Source organism: Xyrauchen texanus, chromosome 26, assembly GCF_025860055.1.
Source record: "Xyrauchen texanus isolate HMW12.3.18 chromosome 26, RBS_HiC_50CHRs, whole genome shotgun sequence".
NCBI lineage: Eukaryota > Metazoa > Chordata > Actinopteri > Cypriniformes > Catostomidae > Xyrauchen > Xyrauchen texanus.
This window is the reverse complement of record NC_068301.1, coordinates 6309253-6328414: the sequence shown is the minus strand read 5'-3', so window position 1 is coordinate 6328414 and position 19162 is coordinate 6309253. Positions and strand designations below refer to the sequence as shown.

The 19162-nt window shown below is 38.3% G+C and overlaps 1 protein-coding gene and 1 pseudogene across 1 annotated transcript; both read left to right on the top strand.

Moving 5' to 3' along the window:
- The first annotated feature begins 3585 nt into the window (after positions 1-3585).
- LOC127619767 (keratin, type I cytoskeletal 13-like) lies at positions 3586-5838 on the top strand (annotated as a pseudogene).
- Positions 5839-12604: 6766 nt separating this feature from the next.
- On the top strand, positions 12605-14897 carry LOC127619771 (keratin, type I cytoskeletal 13-like). Its single transcript, XM_052092755.1, has 7 exons — positions 12605-12979; positions 13510-13592; positions 13701-13857; positions 13943-14104; positions 14203-14328; positions 14415-14635; positions 14792-14897. The coding sequence occupies exons 1-7, from the start codon at positions 12605-12607 to the stop codon at positions 14895-14897; spliced, it is 1230 nt and encodes a 409-aa protein (XP_051948715.1).
- The last annotated feature ends 4265 nt before the right edge of the window (positions 14898-19162 follow it).

Below are 19162 nucleotides of genomic sequence, written 5' to 3'. Positions count from 1 at the left end.
TTCAGTTCTGGAGTTTCTTCAAAATCGTTTCTCTCGTGGTCTCTCCCTTCCACACTTAAGGTGTACGTGGCTGTCATTTCGACTTTCCATGCACCACTGAGTGATGGGCCTCTGGGGAGGCACCAGCTGGTCATTCGTTTTCTCCGTGGTACATGGAGGATGAGACCGACAACCAGGTCCAGGGTTCCTGCCTGGGACCTGGTGGTGGTTCTCGAAGGGTTATCCCTGGCCCCTTCGGACTCCTTCAGTCGGCTTAGCCCAAGGACCTGGCGTTCAAGATGGCTTTTCTCTTAGCTATTACCTCTCTAAAGAGGGTGGGAGATCTTCAAGCCCTGGCAGTAACACCAGCTTGCTTGGAGTTTGCCCCTGGCGGAGTTAAAGCCATTCTGCACCCGAGACCTGGCTATGTGCCTAAGGTGCCTTCTAACACGGCACGGTCTCACGGTCCTGCAGGCTTTTCATCCTCCACCTCATGTGTCGGCAGAAGAAGAGAGGCTCCATTTGCTCTGCCCTGTCAGAGCTTTGGGCATTTACCTCGAGAGGTCCTCTTCTTGAAGGAGGTCGGACCAACTGTTAGTGTGTTTTGGGTCACCTAAGAAGGGGCTCCCTGCCTTGAAACAAACCATTAGTAATTGGATTGTTCAGGCTATTATCTCAGCCTACAAGGTGCTAATTTGCCTTCACCTTTGGCCATAAGGGCTCATTCAACTAGAGGCATGGCGTCCTCTAGGGCTCTCTTATCGGGAGTGCCCCTCCAGGAGATCTGTGAGGCAGCCGTTTGGGCTACCCCGCACACTTTCATCAGGTTTTATAGTCTGCACCTCCCTAGTATGCCTGGCGACGTGTGCTCTCGTCCTAGTTGAGTGCCTGAGTTCAGTTTCACTCTAGGGCAGGCCTTTTTTCGGTGCGTGGCCTAGTGGGCATTCGTTCCCCAAAGAGTCGTTTTCAACGATGCAGTGCGAGTTCCCTCGGAAGGGAAAGTCTCGGGTTATGACTATAACCCTTGTTCCCTGAGAAGGAACGAGACACTGCGTCGTCCTGCCACGCCCCTCAATGCCTGAGAGCGGCTTGCTTCATCGCTAGGCTAATGTGTGTGTGTACCGGCGTCACTTTTATGCATCCGGTTATGCCGTCACATGTTACATCATGACGCAACACCAATCAAGATTGGAATAGTTCCATTCATAATTCAGAGGCGCACGCTAAGGAGCGTTCCCCAAAGAGTCGTTTTCAACGACGCAGTGTCTCGTTCCCTTCTCAGGGAACAAGGGTTATAGTCATAACCCGAGACGTTTTTCTTATCCACAAATGCAACAATGAACATACAGCATCTAACAGGTGTTATTTTGTATGCTTACATAAATAATAAATGTTTAATAGAGACCAACTACATAGACAAAAAAGGCATATTAGCCAGCTGCGCATATCCTTTGTTGTGTAAATGTCCTCTGGAAAATATACATTTACATCTGCATTGTTGTTTTGCACCTAATTGCTAGTTTCCTCTTTGAATAAGGAAGCGTCGGATATAACACTCCTCTATTTGAGCTGCGTAAACTGAGTTAGTATGTTACACAAGTGTGACAGTTGTGGTTAAATTAAACAGTTTATCATTTGTGATATGTTTGGTTTTTATAAAAAAAAAATTCTCAGGCAGTTCCTTTTACTTGTGTGTACTTAGACATTAAACTTTACATAAAACGTCATGGAGAGGACCACCCTTTTAAACAAATAATACAGTTTAAGAAACAGTTCTCCCATAAATGAGAATTCTGTCACACATGTTGTTTCAAACCATGTAACTTTTTAAGAAAGTTTGTAATGGGTTTGTAACAACATTTTCATTATTGGTTGAACCCTTTTATGAGTATGGTTCACCTAGCAGCTAAGTTCATATCATTTTGTACTTATTGACATGCAAGTCTCTGAATATACATTGCATTTTACCCTTTACAAGTAGTCATACATTTGAATTCATACCATCTGACCGATGTCACCTTCATAGCATCGTAAACTTTGCTAGTTTACAGTCCCCAGGTCTATGTACAATATAAATACTCTTCCAGAGAAGCGTCAAGCTGTGGTTTTTGGCATAAAAGTTGGAGTAACATGAGCCAGAATGGGTGGAGCAGATGTTCGGGAGGGGGAAAACAGGGAGTCCAACTAAGATAATGCACTTCAAGACTTCTTGGCTTCATTTCAAAATCTCTTCTGAATAAGAAATTGTATTACATTATTAGATCCATTTTCTAGTGATTTTTATGGATAAATGACAATTGAATGATTTTCATGCATAAACAGGCATGCCAAAGAAGCCGGTTAAAGTAAAAAGAAGCACAACTGCTTTTAAATCATTCTTGTTTACCCATTTTTATGTTTCACTGCATATAATATGTTATATTATATCTTTATTTCTTCACTATAAATCCCACCCTGCTATGAGCATATGATAATTACTGAGCGGCTTTCTGTTCTCGTATCAGATAGTCAAAGTTAATAATTAGCCATTAAAGGTTTTTCACTTTTGTTCTGTTGAGTTCTTTTGTGTTTTTGTACTCTGTGCTTGTTACCATGGCAACAACATTAAGACTTATCTTAATGCTTTGTGATGAACCAAGACTTCACTTTGAAGTTCTTGACCCAATAGCAAACAATGTTACTCAACAGAATGAGTTAATCCAGAAAACAAACACTTTTTTTTATTATTACTTCAGATGATGAACTAATGTTTTGGATGCCAAGCTTTGTTCACAGAGACGTGCATAATAGAAGGTTGTGCCACCCTTTAGAAAAGTTTGTAGAAATATATGAAAAGTTAGATATGGAAATCCTTTATTTCCACACTTTATTCTAGCATTATTGTATGTGTATAACAAACACAGTTTAACGGTGAATTTGCTGTAGCCTGTTCACTGGGTGTGTCTCATTATTTGGGCCCCGAGGGCAGACACTCTCACTTTTCTAGCTTACATACAACTTGAACTCAGTTCCAGAGGTGTATACAACAGTGCAGAAATATATACAATGCATATAGTGTAAAAGCAGATGAAGATATCTGCATATATGTAGAAACTTATGGAAGAACTGAGACAAGTGGAAAAGGCAAGAGTTTGTAATTAGATTCTAAACTGTATCTCCTGATAAATTTAGTTTCCAACAATAGAGCCAAAGACTAAAATGGAGCTTTTAAACTAAAGACCACTGCTTGTTGGCAGTATTACTCAACAAATAATAGTGCAGTTCAAATTAAAAACATATGCACACTTTTCAGTGTTGGGCAGCAACCCTGCAATGGAAAAACGTTACAATTAATTTCCTTTAAAAGCAGCCAAATGCTTACAAAGGTGGCATTTGTGCACAAGTATCCTTTAAAATAAAGAGCACTGCTTGATGCCAACATTACTTAACCAAGCATAATCCAGTTCAAATCAAATCTTGTGCATACATTGCAGGGTTTGGCAGTGACCTCACAATCATAAAATGCCTTCTCATCAAACCAAACCTAATTTTCTCAAACATGTCATTCAAACCTATCTCATGTGTGTGCTTAGTGTGTAAATGTGATTCCGTGCTTGTGTGTTTGCCTTGAGGAGTGAGGCAATGATTCTCCCCCCCTCTGGATACTCTACAACGCCCATCCTGAGAGTTTCCTCCCCCAACTGTACAAATAAAAGGATCGTGGGGCTTCTTTTCTGCACTTCTCACTCAGTCTCCAGTCAGAGTAGAGAACAGCAGCAATATTCCTCCAAAATGATGTCTTCTTCCTCCACCCGCAGCTACATGTCCTCAGGAGGGTCCATGATGGGAGGATCCTCTCGTTTCTCCTCATCTGGTGGAGGTCGTGCTGGAGGAAGCATGTATGGGGGTGCTGGAGGATCTGGGGTGCGGATCTCCAGTTCCTCTGCTTCTCGTTCCTTTTCTGCTGGTGGTGGAGGAGGCTTTGGAGGTGGTGCTGGCTTTGGAGGTGGTGGTGGCTATGGAGGTGGTTCTGGCTTTGGAGGTGGTGCTGGCTTCAACCTGTCTGATGCAGTTGATGTCTCTGCAAATGAGAAAGCCACCATGCAAAACCTCAATGACCGCCTGGCCACCTACCTGGAAAAGGTGCGCTCCCTTGAGAAGGCTAATGCTGACCTTGAGATAAAGATCCGCCAGTTCCTGGAGAGCAAAACTTCCCCCACTGCTCGTGACTACAGTGCCTATGAAGCTACGATCAGTGACCTCCAGGACAAAGTATGTGGCATCAGGACAAAGAAAGTCAATAAAAGCTATTTTTGCACATTGTGTTTAAATCATTCAGAAGTTTTGTCATTTTAAATATGAAGATAAAAAATATGTAGTTGAATGTAATTATGATGAATATAGGAGATGCTTTTTCATCACGTGAAATCTAAAAATTGGCGAAACTTTTTCTTGTTTATTTGTTTGCCACCCCTGAAGATCCAGAATGCCACTCGTTTAAATGGAGGCATCTACCTTAGCATTGACAATGCCAAGCTGGCCGCAGATGACTTCAGGGTCAAGTAAGTCCACTAAGAGAATAGTAGACCATCCACTCTCAGCATCTCTATTGGACTCAAATTAATTGTAAATGTCAAATGGTCTTTTCTGCGCAGATACGAGAATGAGCTGGGCATGAGACAGTCTGTAGAGGCAGACATTGCTGGCCTGAGGAAAGTCCTGGATGAGCTGACAATGGCCAGATCTGATCTGGAGATGCAGATCGAGGGGCTAAGAGAAGAGCTGATCTTCCTCAAGAAGAACCATGAGGAGGTAAGTGGTTGGCTGGCATTAAACCAAATTCACAATCAAATTAGTCTATGGTCCCTTTTGATATGTGGTCAGGCAAATGCTCAGTTGTTTATCCATGCCTCTGTAGGAACTCTTGGCAAGTCGCACCCAGATGAGTGGACAGGTCAATGTAGAGGTGGACGCAGCACCACAGGAAGACTTATCAAAGGTTATGGCTGAAATCCGGGAGCATTACGAGGCAGTTGCTGCCAAGAACCGCAGAGAGCTCGAGTCCTGGTTCCAGGCCCAGGTAAAAAACTGTTCTTTGCACATTTTTCATCATTAGTGTTGTAGTTAAAACCAACAAAGGCCTTGTCTGATTGCTTTGCTATGGATTGTCTCTCATAGTCCGAATCCATTAACAAAGAAGTTGCCGTCAGCACAGAAGTCCTCCAAACATCCAAATCAGAAATTCAAGAGATTAAGCGCACACTGCAGGGTCTTGAAATAGAGCTACAGTCACAACTCAGTATGGTAAGTTGGTCAATAGATAAATCTTGAAAGGTGCTGTTTTGATTCATCAAGCAGTGTAAAGAACAATGATTTTATCCAAACAGAAAAAGTCATTGGAAGGCACCTTGGCAGACACGAAGAACCGCTATTCTTCCATGTTGGGCAACTTCCAGATGCAGGTGACCAGCATGGAAGAGCAGCTGGTGTCGCTTCGGGCCGATCTTGAGCGTCAGGGCTATGATTACCAGATGCTTCTGGATATCAAGGCTAGACTGGAGATGGAGATTGCAGAGTACAGAAGACTGCTTGGATGGAGAGGCTGTTGGGTGAGATCTCCCCACAAAAGCTTTTAGAATACACCAACAGAAGTAAAATTAGATGATTCTGAGTCTTAATGTAATTTTTCTTCTACCTCAACAGAGTTCAAACGTCCTCAAAATCGGCATCCTCCTCCTCCTCAACAACACGCAAAGTGGTAACCATTGTGGAAGAGGTAGTGGATGGCAAAGTGGTCAGCTCATCTTCCCAGGCTGTGAGCTCTTGAGATAAAACATCAAACTCATAGTGACAAAAAGGCAATAAACTGGTCTAAATGTGCATTTATGTGTTTGTGTCTTGTTATTTCGCTCTCAGCTGTGTTAAAAACATGAAACAAACGAAATATTTCAAGTCATTAGAAATTATATTTGCCTTCCACACAAAATAATCTTCATCAATAATTAACTACCATGATAATTATAATTGCTAGTACAAGTTTATTCACAACAGACAAAATTGCATGTTCTGTTAAAGCTTCAAAGAAAAAGGTTAAACATGACATAATTTTAATATACATATTAATACCTAGTCACTCTTTACTGACCAAACACTAAAATACAGGAGATTAAATGTGGCACGTCCATAAGTTTGTGGGTCCTATGGGTCACCCATTTTGACAAACAAATTAATCTTTTCAATGTTTCTATTAGCCAGCTAAGAGTCCTGTTCCTGACCCCTTTCGCATGGCAGTTACTAGTTAAGGGCTTGGGGTCAAAGGGACAAGCTTTAGCTGGTTAGCATGGCTCAGTTAGCCCTTGCAGGTTAATTCTGTAACTCCACTGACAGCCCAGCAACTCCCTTTGAGATGAATGAGAATGTTACCAATGGATTTTTCCAGGTATAATAGACCTTCTTGCTTGAGACTGTGCATTCCAATTGTGCCAATCAGTCAATCAGTGTTATCAGGACAGTTCCAAATCAGTGTTTCCCACAGTTCCAAAATAATTAGTCACATGCCATTTACGGCTTAGGTGAAGGGCTCAAAAATGTTTCTGAAAAAGATGGCAGTATCGAGGTTAACACATGTATTAATATATAAATATATATATATATATATTGAAGTCAGAAGTGTACATAAACCTTAGCCAAATGCATTTAAACTCAGTTTTTCCACAATTCCTGACACTGACATTAAATCGTAGAAAACATTCCCTGTCTTAGGTCAGTTTGGATCCCTACTTCATTTTAAGAATGTGAAATGTCAGAATAATAGTAGAGAAAATTATTTATTTCAGTATTTATTTATTTTTTCACATTTCCAGTGGGTCAGAAGTTTACAAGTTTAGTATTTGGTAGCATTGCTAAACAGTTAAACAGGACATTGACCTGTCCGCTCATTTGGGTGCGACTTGCCAAGAGTTCCTACCCTCTGTAGGAGGATGTTAAACAGTTGTTGGAAAAATTACTCGTGTCATGCACAAAGTAGATGTCCAAAACGACTTGCCAAAACTATAGTTTCCTAATATGAAATCTGTGGAGTGGTTAAAAGTGAGGTTTAATGACTTCAACCTAATTGTATGTAAACCTCTGACTTCAATTTTATCTATCTATCTATCTATCTATCTATCTATCTATCTATATATATATATATATATATATATATATGTACACTCAGCAAAAAAGAAATGCCCTCTCACTTTCAACTGCTTTTATTTTCAGCAAACTTAACATGTGTAAATACTTGTATGAATATAAAAAGATTCAATAACTAAGACATAAACTGAACAAGTTTCACAGACATGTGACTAACAGAAATGGAATAATGTATCCCTGAACAAATGGGGGTCAAAAGTAACAGTCAGTATCTGGTGTGGCCACATCTGCAGTCCTCATGCCTCCATGCAGCATGACTAAAGCACATTCATGCAGATCTTTCATTTGGTGTTTTTCAGAGTCAGTTGAAAGGTCTCTTTAGTATCCTAAGTTTTTATAACTGTGACTTTAATTGCCTAATGGCTGTAAGCTGTTAGTGTCTTAATGACCGTTACACAGGTGCATGTTCATTAATTGTTTATGGTACATTGAACAAGCATGGAAAACATTGTTTAAATGCTTTACAATAAAGATCTCTAAAGTTATTTGGATTTTTACAAAATTAGCTTTAAAATACAGTGTCCTGAAAAAGGGACGTTTCTATTTTTGCTGGGTTATATATATATATATATATATATATATATGGAAGATTATGAAAATGCTTCATTTCACATTCTGTTATATATTCTTGAACATGTACTGTCTAACTGATTGTGGCTTTGCTAATTGTCTCTGGGTGTGCCAATATGGCCCTGAGGGACAGACTTTTCTAGTTCTAGTTTTTTTGGTGCATTTTGCCCTCAAATTCAGAAAATTCAGAAAATAAAGCAATTTTTTTTCAATACTAGGGGACTGTTAGTATGTAATCTTAAATAGTGATTTTTATATAAAATGAACAAACCCATATAATGGTGCATAAATTAAAATACATACAGTGTAAAAGGGGGTGTGGTGTTTTTATTATTATTACAAATTTGTATAACAGTGCAGACTTGCGTTCATACAAACAGAAGATTAGTCAAAATGTGATGCTAAACTGGTGCTCCAAAATATTCGTAAAAACGGCATTTGTGCACAAGGGTTTTTTAAACAAAATAACTGAAAACAAGAATAGTGCAGTTCAAATAAAAAACTGCAGGGTTTGCAAGTAACCTTATGACAGTAATATAACTTCTTATCGAATCTGCCTGTTTAAATGCTGGCAATTATGTATGTATGTGTATATATATATATATATATATATATATATATATATATATATATATATATATATAATACTTCAGAGTAGTAACAGGACCATGATCCAGCTTAAAAACAATAACCAGTTTGTGGCAGGGCGGAGGGCGGGGCCGGGTCGTGATCCTACACACCCGTATTAGGCTAATCAATCCTTCGAGAGGGATAAAGGTCGACTGCAGAGGATCGTGCGGGAGAGAGAGGTCGTTTACGGACATGTCCACCATGTGTGTGTTTGTCTTTTGTTTAAGTTTTATATTAAACTATTATTTATATTGACAAGTCGGTTCTCGCCACCTCCTTTCCATTGATCCCTTTACACAGTTAAATCCAACAAGATCATTTTTATTTATTATGTCAGTAGTGGGTGACCTCTGGGGTGGGGTGGTGGTATAGCATGGTGATTTTAACTACAGCTTACAATACTATATCACAATTCCAGTGGTCAGAAGTTCACATACACTAAGTTAACTGTGCCTTTAAGCACCTTGGAAAATTCCAGAAAATTATGTCAAGCCTTTAACCAATTAGCTTTTGATAGGATGTGTACTGAATTGGAGGTGTACCTGTGGATGTATTTTAAGGCCTACCTTCAAACTCAGTGCCTCTTTACTTGACATCATGGGAAAATCAAAAGAAATCAGCCAAAAACAACTGTGGACCTCCACAAGTCTGGTTCATCCTTGGGAGCAATGTCCAAATGCCTGAAGTTACCACTTTCAACTGTACAAACAATAGTACACAAGTTTAAACACCATGGGACCACGCAGCCATTATACTGCTCAGGAAGGAGACACATTCTGTCTCATAGAAATGCAAGTAGTTTGGTGCGAAAAGGGCAAATCAATCCCAGAACAACAGCAAAGGACCTTGTGAAGATGCTGGAGGAAACAGGTAAACAAGTATCTAGGTTGAAAGGTTGCTCAGCAAGGAAGAAGCCAATGCTACAAAACCACCATAAAAAAGCAAGATTACAGTTTGCAAGTGCACATGGGGACAAAGATCTTACTTTTTGGAGAAATGTCCTCTGGTCTAATGAAACAAAAATTTTACTTTTTGGCCATAATGGCCATCGTTATGTTTGGAGGAAAAAGGGTGAGGCGTGCAAGCTGAAGAACACCATCCCAACCGTAAGGCATGGGGGTGGCAGCATCATGTTGTGGGGGTGCTTTGCTGCAGGAGGGACTGGTGGAAAAATTATGTGGATATATTGAAGCAACATCTCGGGACATCAGCCAGGATCAGCCATCGGTCGCAAATGGGTCTCTTGTACAATAACCCCAAGCATACCTCCAAAGTTGTGGCAAAATGGCTTAAGGACAAGTCAAGGTTTTGGAGAGACCATCAAAAAGCCCTGACCTCAATCTGATAGAAATTTTGTGTGCAGAGCTGAAAAAGCATGTGAGAGCAAGGAAGCCTACAAACCTGACTCCGTTACACCAGGAGGAATGGGCCAAAATTCCAGCAGCTTATTGTGAGAAGCTTGTGGAAGTCTACCCAAAACATTTGACTCAAGTTAAAGAATTTAAAGGCAATGCTACCAAATATATGTAAACTTCTGACCCACTGGGAATGTGAAGAAAGAAAGGAAAACTTAAATAAATGTACTATAGTAATCTGTACTATTATTCTGATATTTCAAATCCTTAAAATAAAGAAGTGATCCTAACTGACCTAAGACAGGGATTGTTTTCTATGATTAAATGCCAGGAATTGTGAAAATTGTAAACGTATTTGGCTAAGGTGTATGTAAACTTTTAACTTATGTGACTTTAACTGTATGTTATGCCAGGTAAAATGATTATTGCCAGAACAAAGGTTAACACTAGAGGTGTATAACTTACTATTCCACAATAACAGCTATAGTAGGCCTACTAATTGGTCACAATTTATATTAGGTTTCTTTAACTACTATGTACTAAATTTTAAATATATACAATACAATGTACTTATTGTGTAACTACATATTGTTCTGCAAAAAGATTAGCATTGGCTCCTACTGAGGTATGGGCAGGTTTAGGTGTAGTGTTAGGGTTGAGGTTAAGGATTGGGGTTGGGTTGAGTTAGGTTTAGAGGATAAGGTTAACAGTGTAACTACAGATGTAATTAAATGCAGGTACTTTAAATGTAAGTATAATGCAACAACACATATGTACATAATAAGGACATTGCATCAAATAATTGAGTACATAGTTAAAGACAGCTAATATAAAGTTGGTCCAGTTAACAAAACCTAAAAGACAACTGTGACAACACAAGACCTTATAATTGCATTTTCTTCCCACAGTCAAATATTAGATTTTACTTTAATGCAAAAATGTGGAATAAAAGTAGCTTCACATTTAAAAATGTATGCATAATAATAAGGCATACTAAAGTTATGTTAAACTAAATAAAAGGAACGTCACATTCCATATTTGATCTCTTTTTTAGCATTTTGTTCAATGCACAATTTTAGCTATTTCTTATTTTTCACTTCTGGTAAAATATTTGTAACTCTACAATGAAATATCAGCTAGAGTATATACATCTATATATATACACTGCTTGCAAAACACTTATATTTCAGCAGAATACATGGCTACATTTAAATGGTCGTCCATGGAAAAGGATGCTTTTTGGAACCACATTGTGCAGTTACGGCATCTACAAGCAGGGCCTAACAGGACAATGCTAATCAGCCAAACCAAATATGACATGTACTGATATTAAATAAGTCCCAAATATGTGTGAAGAAACAGAACTCTTCATAAGTTTTGACAAACATATAGATTCATGGCACATCATATTTTATGCAATTTCTGCAACATATTGCATGACATGTGTAGGATATTTGGCCTTTGTTCGTAGGGGAGGCTAGACCATACATCATTTATTTTATTAGGGAAATAAACAATACAGTGAAATATTTTATACTTGTGATTTTTGTCGATTTCAAGCTCAAAACGCTCCTCACATTAATGATTCCACTGGCTTGGTGAGGTGTTTGAGAAGGACAGAAGTCTTTGGTCCATGTCTAATAATACATGTTTGCATTAAAATAACTATTCTAAGCTAAATATTATAAAACGAAATTTACCCCAGGAGGTAACACTAATTATATGTCCCTTACACAATCACAAGTGGACTTTCTGCTTAGCTTAAATGCCAGAAGTTACATTACCTGCCAGTTCACTTGAAACCTGATGACCAGCTCTCTGACTATGTATCTTTCTTGTCATTTAGAGTTATTTGCCTGATGGGTAAGGTGTGAGGGGTGAGCACTTTCATATCACTGGAAAAGAGATATGCTAAAATGACTTATTAGTTTCTGTGCATTATTTTGTTTCTATGCCCACACCTCTTAATCAATGGCTTTAAATCAATAGAACTAAAAGGGTTTGTCTTTTTGGCATTTCTTCCTACCACATGTACATGTGCTACTTGTACCTTGTAACCTGCTCATGGACAAGACAAACCTGACAGCTCGTGATATCATTCTCAGTTGAATATCATAGAGGGGAGACTACAACCTGCACTCTCAATGTATTTAAAAAGCTGTTGTTTTTATGTTGAGAGTAGTAGTTTCATACAATAACAGAACTCTAATGATATAATCAATGAAAGGGTGAAGTTTCAACTTTAAAATATTTGTGTTGTACTATAAGCCAATAGCTTGAAATGGATGTAATATTTTAGATATAATTAAGTTATCCTCTAACAAATTCCTGAATTGTGGATTTTAGGATGCAATATCATAACACTAATTTTAATTCAACTAATAGTTTAACAATGTCCCAATAAACCATATTTAAAATACAAAATACATACATCCCATGTATTTATCTTGATATAATGGGACAGTTTTATTATATAGTATTATATATACAGTATTTTCGGTATTATTATTATCTAGGTACATACAAAGCATTTGAACATTAAGATATATGCCTATAAAACAACATATTAAAAGATTTTATAGAGAAAATGTGCATTTAACTCACAGAGCAAGCATAGAAGTGTGAAGATTAACAAAGAATGACAACTCAAAACCACATAACCTACTAGTGATTTACCTGTTCTTCTGATGAATTCTTTAAACTCCACATGATAACATATAATTCAAATCTGCCTTGGGGAACAGGGCAATGGTCTCTCACTTCACTTCCTAAGGCAATCTTTGTGTTCCCTCCCCTGTTTCTCCACATAAAAGGACCATGGGTCATATTCTCTTCACTCATCTGCTCACTCATTCTCCAGCCAGAGTTGAGAACGACAGCTAGCCTCCTTCAAAAATATGTCTTCTTCCACCCGCACCTACATGTCCTCAGCAGGGTCCTCTCGCCTCTCTACCATGCGTGCCGGTAGCGTGTATGCGGGTGCTGGAGGAACCGGGGTTCGCATTTCCAGTGCCTCTGCTTCTCGCTCCTTTGCTGCTGGAGGTGGTGCTGGCTTCAACATGTCTGATGCAGCTGATGTCTCTGCAAATGAGAAAGCCACCATGCAAAACCTCAATGACCGCCTGGCCTCCTACCTGGAGAAGGTGCGCTCCCTTGAAAAGAAAAATGCTGACCTTGAGCTGAAGATCTGCCAGTTTATGGAGAGCAAGACTGCTCCATCTGCTTGTGACTACAGTAGCTTTTATGCTACTATCAGTGACCTCCAAGCCAAGGTATGTGGTATGTTGTGGCTCAGTGTGTAGCACTGTCGCCTCACAGTAAGAAGGTCCCCGGTTCGAGACACATGCAAACTGGGGAGTTTGCATGTTCACTCTGTGTTTCCTCCGGGTGTTCCAGTTTCCCCCACAATCTAAAGACATAGGTGTAAGTGAGAGTGTGGATTATTTTGTCTGTGTGTTAGCACTGAGATGGACTGGCCACCTACCAGGGTGTTTCCCTGCTTTTGGCCTGACACAGCTTGGATAGGCTCCAGCACTCACTATACATGGGACAAGTGGCTTTAGAAAATGAATGGATGGATGAATGTATTCAAAGCATGTAAAGAATACTGTTGATATCAATAAATATGTAGATTAAAATACTGAGACACTTTCACTCACTTATCTTCAAAAAAAGAAAATTCTCCTAGTGAGAGCAAAAGCAATTGTACTTTGTAATTTGTTATTTTTTTCATTAAACTAACGTAATTGCAAAATAGATCTTAAATTCTGTTCTTTTGTTTATTCATTCTGTGCCCTTGAAGATTCAGCATGCCACTGGTGTAAATGGAGGGATCTACCTGAGCATTGACAATGCCAAGCTGGCCGCAGATGACTTCAGGGTCAAGTGCGTCCACACAAACTATTTTATGTTTGAAATATAAAGAATGAGCAGATACACTTCCAACATCTTCAAAATGTCAGGAGCATTTATATTGGTTTCCTTTCTGTGCAGGTATGAGAATGAGCTGAGCATGAAACAGTCTGTAGAGGCAGACATTGCTGGCATGAGGAAAGTCCTGGATGAGCTGACATTGGCCAGATCTGATTTGGAGATGCAGATCGAGGGACTAAAAGAAGAGCTGATCTTCCTCAAGAAGAACCATGAAGAGGTACATTGACGTGGTACAAAACCAAATAGTCACACTTGAGATGTGGGTTAAGCAAATGCTCAGTTCTTTGTTACTGCATCTTTAGGAACTCTTGGCAGTTCGCAGCCACATGAGTGGACAGGTCAATGTAGAGGTGGACGCAGCACCACAGGAAGACCTCACAAAAATCATGGCTGAAATCCGTGCGCATTACGAGGCCGTTGCTGCTAAGAACCGCAATGAACTCGAGGCTTGGTTCCAGTCCAAGGTGAAATCCCGTTCTTTGCCAGTTTTTCTTTATCATTGTTGTAGTCAGCACTAACAAATTACAAGTCTAACTGCTTTGCCACGGATTGTCTCTCATAGACTGAAACCCTTAACAAAGAAGTCACTGTGAGCACAGAAACCCTCCAAACGTCCAGATCGGAAATCACAGAGGTTAAACGCACACTCCAGAGTCTTCAGATTGAGCTACAATCACAACTCAGTATGGTAAATACATGAATAGGTGAATCTTTGAAAGTAATATTGTGTTGGCACCACACATAATGCATAGAATAATGACTTTGCCCCAACAGAAAGCATCCCTGGAAAGCACCTTGGCAGAAACAAAGGCCCGCTATTCAACTATGTTGGGCAACTACCAGATGCAGGTGACCAGTCTGGAAGAGCAGCTGGTTCAGCTTCGTGCAGATCTTGAGCGTCAGGGCTACGATTACCAGATGCTACTGGACATCAAGACCAGACTGGAGATGGAGATTGCAGAGTACAGAAGACTGTTGGATGGAGAGGCTGTTAGGTGAGACTTACCTTACCTTCATAATCCTTAACAGCATTAATATCCTAGTTTTTCAGTGGGCAGGTACAGTTCACTATAATAAACAAAATGACAGTGAGATAGCGATTCCTGTCTGTTATTTCTGTAACTTAATATTTTTCTTCTCTACCGCTACAGTTCCTCAGCCACAAGCAAAACCTCATCTACACGCAAAGTGGTAACCATTGTTGAGGAGGTGGTGGATGGAAAAGTGGTCAGCTCATCTTCCAGAGCTACGAGCTAGAAAAGCGTGTCTGAGCAGAAACTCTCATGTAACTAAGAGTGACAAAAAGCCAATAAATGTGGTCTAAATATGCATTCTTGTGTTTAAGTCTTGTTATTTTATTTATTTATTTTTTTAATTATGAATTGCACCTTGCATAATCGTCCAAACATGTTTTGCCTAGTGTGAAAAGTTATGTCTTTTAAATAAATAAAAAGATAATTAGCTACTGTGATAAACATCAATCATGGTATAACAATTAGAAACAAATACGGCAATAGCTAACTCAATTACCCAATTACATTGCAAGCACTTAATTGCTATTTTTATTTTTATCATCATTCTTTCAATGATTCTTGGTTTCCTTATTGGTTTATTGGTCATTCAAATGTTTTATAAAGTACTTTATTATTAAAAACTTTTAAGCAACCACATCAACATGTCCTTCCAAACCATTCAGAACCAGTGTCCATTCCAATAGACTTCTCTCTGATGCTATATTTTATGGTTTTAGGTTAATGGTTTTGGTCCCACCCAAATTGTAAAGGTCAATCAGATGTGAAATGGTGACCGGTGACACAAAGCAGAAAATTAAAGGAGAGGAGATATTAGTTAGAACAGGTCATAATATTGTCTTGTAGATTTAAGTGTTTTACCAACATGATCACCCAGGAACTCGACATGTTGCTAACAAATGTCCTGGTACCCTGACATCGAACCCATTTGACCGAGTTACCAACAAGCAGCATCTCCCATCTTTGCATCAATTTGAATGTGTTTAAGGATTAGCGGAGTAATATAAACCTGTGGGTGAGTAGACACACCCCATGTATCTAGGTAACTGTTCATATTTTTTGACATGTGACCTACATTTCTGTAATTTCTATTCGGCTGCGAAGAGGAGAGCCACAAGGGAAAAGATGCAAGTATGTGTTTACACATAAAATTCTTAAGCATTTATTAAATGTAGTTAATTTTAGTTTCAACATACAATTATAAGTTGTACTAGATAACATTAGTTAATGCACTATGATCTATTATGAACTAACAATGAACAATTGCATTTTAATTAACTAACATTAACAAAGATTATTATTTTGCTGGCCAATGTAAATTTTGTACATTTAAGGGTTAATGACTGTTGTGTTAAAGCAAATTTATTCAGGTGCAAAACAACATATTGTACATGTTGGTGTATATCCAGAGTATATGCGCACAATATAAGCCCTGAAGTACTAAGCTTGGTGCTTTTTACTGAAAAGGTCACTATGGGACAAAATAAACCAGAGTCTGGGGAATGTTGAGTCTCTGTTTTTATTTTTTATTATACAGAAACTAATTTGTACTAATAACTAACTGTTCTGTTTATAATGCTTACAATTAAAAGAGGTGATTATATTTAATATATTTATTTATTTTCCACCAAATATTGTCCATCTATGTTTGGTATATCAAAGCAAATTTGTTCTAATAACGGTCCTGTTTATAATGTCTGACTCCGATTGTTATTCTGATTGTAATATTTGGAATTAAACCTAAAGGTTTTTTTGGCAAAGACTTTTCAATGGAAAAACTCAATTGGTCAACTTACCAATTGACCAGGAGCAATTTACCCCTAACCTGGGGCAAACTGAGCCAATGGGGTTTGATTTTTTCCATAAGGCCATTATGTTTTTGGCTTTCTGTCACAGATTACATTTTATAATATTAAGTGATTACAGAGACCTTGAAATAAAGGTAGCTCTATTAATTTTTCATTTACATTTAGTCATTTAGCAGACTTTTATCCAAAGCACAGCATATTCAGAAAGGAAAAGTCTGATTTTCCTCATTTTGTAAAGCACATACCTGCAAGACCGGGCGGTTGATGAGATGTGCCCAGTGAAGTTTATTTGTTCATCAAACACACTTAAGAGACTTCTGGCTGTCCTGATTGGTGTTAGTATTGTAGAACCAAGATTAATTGTGAGGTTGTGGTCAACAGACTGGTTGACATTGATTACCAGAAATTCTGTCTTGGCAAGGCTGAGCTAAAGGTGGTGTTCCTTCATCCAGGCTGAGATATCTGAAAGGCAGGCGAAAATACATACAGAGATGGTTGGTTGTCAGAATGGAACTACAGGTAGAGCTGTGTTTCATCTGCGTAGGAGTGATAGGGGCTCCACCTGAGTTTACCTTTGCCTACTTTTTCCTTGTATATGGGATAACATTATAAAAACGGTCTTTTTATTCTGGTCCCATGGAACCCAGGAAGTAATCACGCTCATATAATCAATGATGACCGCAATCAGGAGGTTGCATTTCTTCCTTTAAGATTACATTTTTATTCCACTGATAGTTAGGTTTACACAAACACATACACCGTGTATGCAAGTCTCTCTCTCTCAAACTGGTGCCTCCGGCTCATCTTTATCCCCCTCTCAGCTGATTAGGCAAATTCAGGGCTGGCCGTGTGTCCTCACGGCTCAGCCTGGCCCTCCTCCTCATCACCAACTCACATTTGGCACCACTCTGTGGACATATTACCAGGAAATTGAAGCCCACACGTGCCTATACATTCAACAACACTTCCAGCTTAGGCTACTGCAGGTTGTGCGGTTCGAATTTGAGTAAGCACAGACTGAATTCAACTGAAGAACTATTTTCAGTGAGATCTGTCTGGTTTTACAAAGTATTTTAATGTCCTTTATAACAAATAATGGGTCTCAATGTACACAATATATGTACAGTATGTGCAATAATAATACTCCTACAACTTCTGTCTGATCATCACTGAAATTGGTTCTGATTACCTGTAGACCTAACCAGACTGAACGGATTGTTGATATTTAATGGTTGATTGTTGACAACTGTCCAAATAAAGCCCTAATTAATTTGACTGCAAAGATGACAAACAGGAAGTGAGGCTGTATCTTAGTCATGCTTTGAAGTTTGGAAATAAACCTTTGCAACCATGCCTTGACCATCTGAGTCATGATATTACCTGGGACATGCAGAATACAGTCATTACCATTTTTCTGAGTCACTACTGTACTACCTATTGTCGATCTTTAATTTATCAAAAGCAAGATCTAAGAAAAATCTTAGCCATTTTTTTTTTTTTTTTTGTCTAAATATTACATTCAAGGCATGGTAGCCTGTAACAGAAGTATGGTGTGGTGATAAAAAAAACTCAGCTGGCAACTAAAAGGTTGTAGTTTCACAACCAGTTAAGTGTGATCTATGAACCATCTACATTGTAGCCTTGAGCAAGGGATATAAGGTATTGTCTCTGCAGAAAGTGAAAGTAATTCCCATCAGTGATATGACTTCTTTCATGCCAGGAGGGACCCTGTGAAGTGTCTATAAAGATATAAAGTAGGGTTAAATCTGCCCCAAATCTTTGACCTAAAATGATGTTTTTGTTGTCTTTTTGAGCCACTTTGATTGAATGTTATTTTAGAGATAAACATGGTGAGATTTACATCTACCCTTGTTTCATGCCAAAGTAAATAAATATAATAAGTTTCTAATTTGAATGAAAAATGTAATTTGTAACGTATTACGTTAAATTACTCAAGTAACAGTAACCTATTATAAATACTTTGGATTACTTCTTCAGCACTGGTAGATTTTTCACTTCTTTTGACTATAAAAACTCTGTCAGTACATTAAGACAAAAAACACATGTTAAAAATACATTCTCTGAAAAACCCAAATATCTTATGCAGTGTTGATTCTAAAACAAGATCAATCAAATGTATCTTGTTTTAAGGATTTTTTAGATGTTTTTACAGGAAAACAATAAAAACATTCACATCAAGAATAAGATTTTTGCCCTAATATCAAAGGATTACTAGAAAAAAAGAAATTATGATGCAATGTGAATTATCTTGTTAAATATTATGATCGTGTCTGGTAACATGTGCATGTAAAATGGCTAGAAATAGCATTTTAGCTTAGCGTAAAGCTAACAATTTACACAAGGTTTATTTCTATTTCTTCTGCTCCAAACTTACTTCAAACGTACTTCTCTGTCTACTCGTATGAATGTAACACATCATAAGAAAATGTTTCACCGCTGTTCAAATGCACTTTGGATCACATCATTTATATGTATAAATGTTTTCCATCTGACAGGACTAAATATTAAATGAAACAAATGAAAATATAATGCAAAGTAATTTCTTCAGTAATCAAAAACCTTTTTGAATGTAACTGTATTCTAATTTCCAATTATTTAAATTGTAACTGTAGTGGAATACAGTTACTAATATTTTGTATTTTAAATACATATTCCAGTTACA